Genomic DNA, 10,684 nt, shown 5'->3' with positions numbered 1-10,684 from the left:
GTTTATGGCGTTGTTTTCTACCTCAAACCTGTCCATTGTGACTCACCCCACCACCCAGTCAGAAAGCTGGGTGTTATCCTGACGCCATCTAACCTTCCCTCGACTAATCAGTAGCCAAGCCCTTTAGCTTCTACTTCCTAATTATCACAATACTAGTGACCCGGTGCACGAAATTTGTGCACATTAAAGGGGGATTAATTAGAGAAAATAATTTTATATTGCTATTTGCTCTTTCTCTATGATAGAAATGTCAGAGATGAAAGAAAATTAGTAAAATGTATATGAAAACCTTTCTCCTGTCAGAGTCTGGGGCTCCCCAGGGGACCCAGAGTCAAGTTCCCACCCACCCACATGCACTTCAAAATCATGTGAGACCAGACTTGCCTCCCCTCCCTCCTCCCCCCCCCCCCCCACACACACATTGGGCTAGATCCAGACCCGGCCAGCCCCACCCTTGTCAAGCCCTGCTGGGAGGAGCTGTAGCCTCAGGTCCCCTGACCCAGCGCCAGGATGGGGTGTGTGGCCTGAGGTCCCCCAGCCCAAACTGGGGCAGAGGGCATGCCTTGAGGTCCTCCATCAAGCCCTGCCAGTGAGGGATATGGCCTGAGATCCCCTGTCAAGCCCCACCGAGTGGGGGGCACAGCCTGAGGTCCCCTATCAAGCCCTGATAGGTGGGGGTATGGCCTAAGTTCCCCTGACCCAGCACTGGAGGTGCACCTTGAGGTCCCCCTTCAAGCCCCACTGGGTGGGGGGCAGAGCCTGAGGTCTCCTGTCAAGCCCAACCAGGCAGGGGGTGCAGCCTCAGGTCCCCTGGCGCTGTGCTGGGGTAGGGGGTGCAGCCTGAGGTCCTATGTCAAGCCCCACTGGGGTGCAGTCTTAGGTCCCCTGGCCTGGTGCTGGGGTGGAGGGTGCGGCCTGAGGTCCCCTAGCTCAGCACCAGGACTGGAAATGCACCTTGAGGTCTCCTGTCAAGCCCCACTGGGGTGGGGGCAGGGGCGGGGGTGGGGGAGGGAGTAGCCTCAGGTCCCTGCTGATTGCTCATTGGTCAATTTGCATATCTCCTCTTTATTATATAGGATTCGATTCCCCTATCTCCACCCCTCATACTTAACTCAGGTTCTGAACGTTTGTCACCTGGATCGCTGCTATGTTGCCACAAGAGGGCGGAGTGTGTGCCACTTTTTATTTTGATCTCATACACTACACACTCGTGGCCAGCAGTTCTGCCTCAATTCTGTCTAAGCTCCAGTCCTTGTTGGCAATAGCGGGACAGCTCTTTGTGAAGGTGGAAATGATGGTGCACGCGTCAGTTTTACTGTCTCATCATCTGCCGAGCAGAAGCCGGACCCTCCTTGTGGCATAATCGGGCTCTGTGATCTGTTCTTGCCCGCGTTTCCAGCTCCACGTGAACATGCCTCTGCCTGCATGACCAGACAGGGACGCGTGAGCAGTGTCCACACACCCACTCCAGCTTCACGGGGCGGCACGGGAAGGAGCTCTGGGCCTCTGACTTCACACGCGTGCCCACCCCTTGCCCTGGAACGCTCTTCTCTTCGCTCACGTCCTGTTGTCAAACCGTTTTTTCTTCATGAGTCTTAGAAGCCGTCCGGAGGTGTCTCACCTGATCCTTCACCTTCATACAATGACTACTTCCAGAACCACGGGGCACGTTTTAATTAAATACGTTACAGTGTTGGGTGTGTATTCATTGGCCCTCTCCCCCCACTAGACTTTAAGCCCTTTGAAAGCAGGATCACGTCTTACTCGCCCTTGTATTTTCTGGCTCCAGAACGCACCGGAGCTAATGATGGGAGGGGAGCGCGGAGGGCCAGGGGTTTGCTGCGGGAAGAGGAGCTTCATCCCGGGCCGCTGGCTGGGTGAGACTCCTGGCTGAGGCTGAGCAGGCGCGGAGGGGCCCCCACCAGGAGGCAGAAGTCCCTGCTCACTTACCCCGCCCAGTCACACCCCGCTCTGGCTCTGGCCTGGGAAGCCCTCTTCCGGAGGTTGCTGGCTCCAGGCCTCTCTCCCCAGCGACTGGTGATGTCAGAGCTTTCCCTCCTGTGATTGGTTAGCCAAAGGGGCAGGGACCCTTTTGGATGTGAGCTGGCGGAACAGGGTCTGCGAGGGAGTTGGGCCGCTGGTGGCAGCTCCCTGCCTGCAGTGTGGGTGAAGGATGGGTCCTGAGCGGGGCCCCAGACCTGGACCTGCGCTGCTGCAGCTGCTGCACCTCCTGTGGCTGCTGCCCCACTCCGGGGCCGCCCCTCCAGGTAGGACAACCCCTCCCCTTGGCTTCAGTGCCCACCCAGAGCCCTGGAGGAGAGCCCGCTCTGTAAATGCTGGAAGGACTGCCAGGTAGTGGAGACCAGCAAAACTGGGACAAAGCTACAAGGGCTGGGTGGCAAACTGCCAGGGGTACTATTACATTTTATGTAAGAGCCTCTGAAGCAGAGATTATTATATCCATTTTCCAGATGAAGAAAGTGAGGCTTGGAGTTTGAGTAACTCCTGCAAGTTCACAGTGGGAGGTGGTAGCGCTGGGATTGGAGCAAAGCAAATGCTATTTCCATGGCTCCACGCAAGAGCCACCACACTGGGCCATCAGCTCACCTTGCAATTCTGGAAAAGTTTTTCTTGATTTCCCTCTCTGGAAAGGATGGGGCAGGATGGAAGAATAATCTGGAAGACCCCTCTTACTCAAAATGCCTATTATTCTAAATATTGGGTATTGGGTAGGCTTCCTGCTCGCTGGGGGAGTTCTGCCAGAAGTTTCACAGACAAGGGCTTCTTTCTTGCAGGTCTGAGGTCACTTCCCTGATCTTGTCGTTGCAAAGGTTGGAGGTGGAGTGAGGGGAAGCGTTTTTGGGGGGCTGGCGAATTAGACAAAGGTCTCCCTGGGGCGGATGCAGCTGCCTGCTGGGCGTGTGCTGGGTTTCAGCAGCCAGTAGTGCACGCACCGCCCCCACCGGGACCCTTTAGACAGCAGCCGTTACCTCCAGGCCTCGGACAGTTGGCCTTCTGAGGGCAGAGGCAGTTGGGAGAGATCCCAGCGATTTCTTTTCCACCCCCCGGGGTGGGTGAGCCCAGATAAGAGACACTGGAGGGGTCCCCCCAGCTCCGGTGCCCAGGCTGACCCGCCCTGCTCTGTCTCCCCGCAGCAGCGGCAGGGTGGCGGGCCGGCCTGCAGAACCACACGTTCCAGCACACGGTGTACTGCCAGGACTGGAGCCCGGGCGTGGGGCTCTCCGAGACCTACGACGAGGACCAGCTCTTCTCCTTCGACTTTTCCCAGAACACCCGCGTGCCTCGCCTGCCCGAATTTGCTGACTGGGCGCAGCAGACTAGAGATAACCCCGCCATTTCCTTTGACGAAGGGTTATGCCAAACCATGGTCCAGAAAGTAGGCCCACAGCTTGAAGGGAAGATCCCGGTGTCTAGAGGTCAGGGTTTTTTGGGGGTGGGTGGGTGCTGCATTCGGAACCTCATTAATCCATACCCAGAATTGTTCCCTCACACCAGCCCCCACCTCTGGGGCTCTGGGGCTCCCCCGGCCCTTGGGTTTTCTACCAGCCACGGGCTGCACCGGTCTCTGTGGGGGCAGGAGACAGGGGCCTAGGTTGGGGCGTCCCAGGGTGTGTTAGATTGAAGTCAGCGGGAGCAGGGGGCCAGCGGACGTGGGCGCTGGGATGTGCTCAGCAGGATAGACGGAGGGGCCCTGCCGGCGTTCCCTGAGGAGCAGCTGAGGTCGGAGGCCACGGGGGGGCTGGACAGGAGGAGCTGCGGGAAGCGGGGCGGCCGCAGTGGCCAGGCCTGGCTCTGCCTCTGCCTCTGCCTCTGGGTCCAGCTCTGCTTCATGCCTAGGAGACCTCAGAGCCCAGCGCCCCGGGACCCCCCAAAGCCCGCCCCTCCGTGTGCCACGCCCCCTCCAAACACTGGGCTCCCTGAAGAGTCCCCTCTGTCCCCCCACCCGCCCTCCAGGGTTTCCTGTGGTCGAGGTGTTCACGCTGCAGCCCCTGGAGTTCGGCAAGCCCAACACGCTGGTCTGCTTTGTCAGCAACCTCTTCCCCCCGTCGCTGGCGGTGGCCTGGCAGCATCACCTGGCCCCCGTGGAGGGCGCCGGGCCCACCTTCGTCTCAGCCCTGGATGGGCTCACCTTCCAGGCCTTCTCCTACCTAAACGTCACCCCGGCGCCCTCCGACATCTTCTCCTGCATCGTCACCCACGAGATTGACGGCTACACAGCGATTGCCTACTGGGGTGAGAGCCTCCTCCCGGCCTGCCTCCGGGGGCAGAAGGGGCAGACCCCGGAGCCTTCTTCTCCGCTCGGGCCTTGTTTAGTCCAGTCTCCCCCTTTCACGCCTCAGTTTCCCCCCCCCTGTCAGCCCAGACACCGCATAGTCCCCAGGGTGGGGGCTCCCTAACCAGGTCTCGGGACCCACCTGCTCCCCTTTGTCTCCAGTGCCCCACAACGCGCTGCCCTCACACCTGCTGGAGAATGTGCTGTGCGGCGTGGCCTTCGGCCTGGGCGTGCTGGGCATCCTCGTTGGCGTGGTCCTCATCATCCGCTTCCGGAAGCCGTGCTCCGGCGGTACGTCGGGGTGGGGGTGCCCGGATTCTCCTGGGCCTGAGGGGGACTGAGAGGGGCCCTCCGGCCCTTGGGTGGCGAGGCTGTATCGGCTCCGTGGGCATCGCCTGCTTGGGGTCCGGGTTACACACAGGCTTGGGGGTCACAGGGATGGTTTTGAGGGCAGAGGGGTGACGGGAGCTGCAGGAAGGGTGGGGAGATGATGGGCAAGGAGAGATCAACTTCTGCCGGACCTGCTGCTGGCGGGGGGTGGAGGGGCGGCTTTGGGGAGGAGGGGACCCTCCTGATGGCTTTCCCCATCCTTCTCTCCTCAGACTGACTTCCTGATCTGAGACTGACGCCTGACCCCGGCCATCCAGCAGAGCTGCTCCCCTTCCTCACGGGCTACCCGGCCCCACTCCTCCTCAGAGCAGAAGGCCTGGGGCTGTGCACGTGTGCCCGTGTGTCTGTGCACGTGCGTGTGCACGTGTGTGCAGGTTTCTCAGCTGGGGCTGTGCTGCCCCGGCCTGCATCCCAGGGAGCCAGTGGCCGTTCTATCATGACCACTATCGTCCCACTTCAAGGCAATAAATCTCGTTACTTTCTGTCGGTGTGGCTCCTTTTTTAACTCATGGTGTTCGTTTCTGGAATTCTCAACTTGAGTGAATTGTCATGTCCAATTCAACATGCCTTAACCTGAACCTTGGCGGGGGCTGGGGGGGAGATGGGAAACCCCAGCTCCTAGCGGCCTCCGCCGGTCCGAGCACCATGCGATGCTCTCACCCCCGCCAGGTGTGCGGCGGTGAGGAGCGCTGCTTCCTGGTCTGGGCGCACACAAGGCCGGGGTTTCGCCTGTGGGCGTCCTTGCGCTTCACTGCCTTCGGAAGTGCACACTCCCTTCCACCTTCACCGTCGCCCGGAAACAGGCTGCAGGAGCAGGAAAGTAAGCCTCAGACGCTACTCTTTTTCAAAAATCCTCACCTGAAGATACCTTTCCATTGATTTTTAGAAAGAGTGGGAGAGGGAAAGACGGAGAGAAACATTGATATGAGAGAAACACATCGATTGGTTGCCTCCTGCACGCGTCCTGACCAGGGCCCAGGCCAAGGAGGAGCGTGCAACCGAGGCACATGCCCTTGACCGGAATCAAACCCGGACCCCTTGGTCCACAGGCCAATGCTCTATCCTCTGAGCCAAACCCAGTGATGGTGATTTTTTTTAATTTTTATTTTTTTAGAGAGAGAGGAAGGGGGAGGTAGAGAGGGATAGAAACACCAATGATGAGAATTGATGAGGTCTGCATGCCCCCTACTGGGGATCAACCCACAACCTGGGCCTGCACCTTGACTGGAAACCAGGTTCCTGGTGCACGGGATAACAGCAACCAGCTGCGCCACTCCGGCCAGGCCAGATGCTGTTCTGTCATGTCAGTTCTGTGAAAACAGTGCACGTAGGCTCCTGAAGTGACAGCTGAGCAGGCTGGAAGGGCCCAGAATTCACATGTCCTTCTAACCGGTCTGTCCTCCCCGCTGGTCCAGGTAGAACTGAAAGTGCCGCCTGGGCCCATAGTGGGCCCTCGGGCCGGCACCACTCCTGGGGCAACTGCTTTGATGTGCTTTGCTTCTTCAGGGGTGATGACGACAGTAGGGCTGATGGGATTGATGTGAAGCTTAACTACGTTACTGTCTGCCAGATGTTTAGGATGGTGTTTGGCAGGTGGAAAAGTTACTCAATAACTTGGCAAAGATTCTCTCAGGGGACGTAGCAGCATCAGTGACTTCTTTCTCTTTTCTGAGCCTACTTTGAACCTGTCTTCAAATATTACATTTTCGCCTTTTGAGATGTTTTTCTTTTCACTTTACATTCTACATCTGTCTTTCATTGTTATCTATGCCTTCCTGATTTCTATCTATTTCCCAACTTATGGGGAAATTCCAGCAGTCAAGCCTTGAAGCTGCTTTTGTTATGCTGTGTGACCTTAGACAAGCCACATATCCTCTCTAGGCCTCAAGTTTCTCAGTTGTAATATAATGGGCTTGGGTTAGCACTTTTTGATCAAATATTCTATTAGACCATCTCCCCCCCATCCCCCCCTTTTTTTGTCTGTTATACCGTTTCTTAAAATACTCACCATTGGAGTCAGAAAAAAAAAGGGAGGGGGGAAGCACTCAAGACCCTCTCTACTCTGGGTCCCACTTCTAATAAAAAATATCACTGCTTTAGGTGGTTTTCTCAGTGATTAGAGCATCGGCCCACAGATTAAGGGTCTGGGTTTGATTCTGGCCAGGGTCAAGGGCATGTACTTCGGTTGAAGGCTCGATCCCTGGCACCGGTCAGGGGCTTCTTAAGATCATAAAAGCTTAAACCATAAGGTTTCTAAAGGCCAACATTAAATCTATTCAGGAGGGAATCTGTGCTAACTGATGAGCTGCAAATGGAAGAAGGCAATTGCAATATTTATACTGACATAAGATTATATTAAAAAATAAAAAAGATTACTACATAAAATACACTGAGTGGCCAGATTATTATGACCACCTGATGTTTGTAGGAATATTAGCCGTACACTGCATCATATGGGATATGGAAGCCGAAGGCCTGTTCGAACACCTTTGCTGTCTGAAGTTACCAAGATAAAACGTCTCCAATTCGCACAGGAACACAAGGATTGGACAGTCAAGCATTGGGGAAAAAGTCATGTGGTCTGATGAATCACGTTTCCAGTCGCATCATGCAGATGGCAGAGTGAAAATTTCTCGGAAACAACATGAAAGCACGCACCCCACATGCATGAGTACAACCCTTCAAGCTGGTGGGGACAGTGTTATGGTTTGAGGCATGTTTCCTGGCATGATTTGGGCCCTTTAATTCGTGTGGAACAATGTCTGAATAGCACAACATACCTAAGTATCATTGCTGATCAAGTTCATCCTATCATGTTGATGGCGTATCCCAATGAGATGGCTTCTTCCAACAAGACGATGCGCCATGCCACAGTGCTTGTATTGTGCAGGAGTGGCTTCAAGAACATGAGGGAGACTTTACCTTGCTTAGGTGGCCCCACAATCACCAGGTCTCAATCCAATTGAGCATTTGTGGGACGAAGGTAAAAGGCCATCAGGCAGCTGGTTCCACAGCCGTCAAACCTCACAGAACTGGACAGTGCTACTCATCAGGCATGGTGTCAGATTCCTTGAATCACCTTTCAACATCTCATGGAGTCAATGCCAAGAAGAATCGCTGCAGCATTGAAGGCAAAAGGTGGCCCAACGAAGTACTGATGGGGTGGTCATACATATCTGGTCACTCAGTGTATATTAGAAATCCCTACAAACTCACAAGAAAATGCAGTTTTTATCTTTTTAAAGTTTATTTTCATTGTTGAAAGTATTACAGATGTCCCTCTTTCCCCCCCCATTGACCCCTTCTAGCTCGCCCCCAACCCCATCCCAGGCCTTACCACCTCATTGTCTGTGTCCATGGGGTATGCATATATATGTGCACACAGGTCTTTGGTTGATCCCCCAACACCCCCCCCCCCCCCCCCCCGCCTTCCCTCTGACATTCTGCAGTCTGTTCCATGCTTCTATGTCTCTGGATCCACTTCGTTCATCAGTTTAGTTCAGGGGTCTTCAAACTACGGCCCTCAGGCCACATGCTGCCCGCAGAGGAGTCTGATCCGGCCCACCAGGTTTTTTGGGCAGTGAGCGCAGCCGAGGTGTTACAGTAGGAATTAGTAGTTCATATAGTCCGACCCTCCAGCTCTCTGAGGGACCGTGATTTGGCCCCCACTTTAAAAAGTTTGAGGACCCCTGGTTTAGTTTGTTCATTAGATTCCAGATATTACTGAAATCGTGTGATACTTGTCTTTCTCTGACTGGCTTATTTTACTTAGCACGATACTCTCCAAATCCCTGCATGCTGTCTCACAGGGTAAGAGATCCTTCTTTTTTACTGCTGCAGAGTATTCCATGCTGTAAATGTACCATCTACTACTGATGGGCACTTGGGCTGTTTCCAGATCTTAGCTATGGTAAATTGTGCTGCTATGAACATAGGGATGCATACATTCTTTCTGATTGGTGTTTCAGGTTTCTTAAGATATATTCCTAGAAGTGGGATCCCTGGGCCAAATGGCAGTTCCATATTTTATTTTTTGAGGAAACTCCATACTGTTCTCCACAGTGGCTGCACCAGTCTGCATTCCAACCAGTAGTGAGTGAGGGTTCCTTTTTCTCCACATCCTCGCCAGCACTTGTCATTTGTTGATTTGTTGATGATAGCCATTCTGACAGGTGTGAGGTGTTACCTCATTGCCATTTTAAGTTGCATCTCAGTGAGAATATCTTAAAAGATTTTTGAACAAATTTTAATACATGAAAATTTAAGAATATAGAAGTTATAAGGAAATAGTCAAATATTCAAACTACCTTTATTCAATTACCAACTCACAAAGTTAGTCACATTTTCTAATGTAATATATTAATGTAGACATATTTTTGTTTCTACTCTCACACTTTATAAAACAACTTTATTCTAAGCCTTCTAGTGAATTTATTGAGATTATTTTAGGATGCTGTATCTTCTCTGAATAGCTGGGACAAAATGGCCTTAATTTGGAAAGAAAAACGCTAAGGACTTCTATACAAGGATAGTTCCTCTTTTCCAGACGAGTGATTTTGGGTGAAAGCTCAGCCTTGCATCTGTCTGTCTGTGTATGAGAATCCCCGGGCTGGCATTGGTGTGATTGCTTTCTTCTCGTGTTGAGGTCTGTATTGATCTAGAATCTTTCTCTCAGTGTAAGGATACAACTTTTTTCCCCTCCAAATAATAACTTGATCTTTTTAATACCAATGACCAAATATTCCATTTATCTCCAAGGATTTTCACACCAGGTTCCCTATATGGATGGATTAGTCTATGGATAATGCAGTTACTTTGTCAGCATCATATTGTTTTAATTGCTGTAGCTTTTTTTTTTTTAAATATATATTTTATTGATTTTTGTACAGAGTGGAAGGGAGAGAGATAGAGAGTTCGAAACATCAATGAGAGAGAGTCATCGATCAGCTGCCTCTTGCACACCCCCTACTGGGGATATGCCCGCAACCAAGGTACATGCCCTTGACCGGAATTGAACCCGGGGCCCTTCAGTCCCCAAGCCGACGCTCTATCCATTGAGCCAAACCGGTCCCGGCTAATTGCTGTAGCTTTCTAATATTCTCTTCTTTATCAAAATTGTCTAAGACATTCAAGGTCCTTGTTTCCATGGACATTTTGGAATCAACTTGTCAGTTTTTCCCCAAATTCTGCTATGCTTTTGTTGGGACATTTCGGTTATGTCATTTGGATATGGGGGAAATTGATTTTTTCATTATGTTAGAATGCCCCATCCATGAAAATGAGATGTCTCTTTACTTCTTTAGGTCTTCATTTATGTGATTTAATAAAGTTTTCCCTCATAAAATTCTACTTTTATGTTAACTTTTACATAATTATGGTTCTTATTAATATTAAAAAGGTTTGGCAATTTTCCATCATTTTAATTGATTATTAGAAGTACTAGAGGCCCAATGAACGAAGATTCATGCAAGAACGGGCCTTCCTTTCCCTGGCTGCTGACGCTGCCTTTGCTCCTGCCAGAGCCACCTTTCCGCCTTCCCATGCTGCCCAGAGGCCCAGAGCGGCTGGGGTTGTGCGGGACACCTGCACAGTCACCATGCTATGACACAAGGTCCTGCCCCCCCTGCAGCCGGCACCTGCATATGCAAATTAACAACAACAACAACAATAACATCTTTGTTTAATTAATTTGCATACTCACGCCTGATTGGCTGGTAGGTGTCACGAAGGTAAGGTCAATTTGCATCAAGATAGGATTTAGGCCCAGTTGATAGAGCATTGGCCTGTGGACCAAAGGGTCCTGGGTTCAATTCTGATCAAGGGCATGTACCTTGGTTGCAGGCTCCTTCTTGGCCCAGGACCTGGTTATAAATTGTGCAGGAGGCAACCAATTGATGTGTTTCTATACACATCGATATTTCTGTCTGTCTTTCCCTCTCTCCTACTGTCCCTAAAAGTCAATGAAAAAATATCCTTGGGTGAGGATTAACAACAACAACA

General features: G+C 52.2%; 1 protein-coding gene across 1 annotated transcript; it reads left to right on the top strand.

Annotated features, from left to right (window-relative positions):
- Positions 1 to 2,082: 2,082 nt before the first annotated feature.
- Positions 2,083 to 5,170, top strand: LOC311626194 (HLA class II histocompatibility antigen, DM alpha chain). Its single transcript, XM_084891250.1, has 5 exons — positions 2,083 to 2,267; positions 3,156 to 3,437; positions 3,976 to 4,254; positions 4,457 to 4,585; positions 4,897 to 5,170. Exons 1-5 carry the CDS (start codon positions 2,174 to 2,176, stop codon positions 4,899 to 4,901), a joined length of 789 nt encoding a protein of 262 aa, XP_084747376.1. The 5' UTR covers positions 2,083 to 2,173; the 3' UTR covers positions 4,902 to 5,170.
- The last annotated feature ends 5,514 nt before the right edge of the window (positions 5,171 to 10,684 follow it).

This window comes from Pipistrellus hanaki (assembly GCF_964339955.1).
Source record: "Pipistrellus hanaki genome assembly, chromosome: 7".
In the NCBI taxonomy this organism is placed as follows: Eukaryota; Metazoa; Chordata; class Mammalia; order Chiroptera; family Vespertilionidae; genus Pipistrellus; species Pipistrellus hanaki.
This window is presented reverse-complemented; position numbering and strand designations above follow the sequence as displayed.

Excerpts from the sequence above, each read along its gene's own strand:
- LOC311626194 (XM_084891250.1), top strand. The coding sequence starts at position 2,174 with ATGGGTCCTGAGCGGGGCCCCAGACCTGGACCTGCGCTGCTGCAGCTG. Across the intron at positions 2,268-3,155 it reads CTCCGGGGCCGCCCCTCCAG|CAGCGGCAGGGTGGCGGGCC; the intron begins GTAGGACAACCC and ends GTCTCCCCGCAG. Across the intron at positions 4,255-4,456 it reads CACAGCGATTGCCTACTGGG|TGCCCCACAACGCGCTGCCC; the intron begins GTGAGAGCCTCC and ends CTTTGTCTCCAG.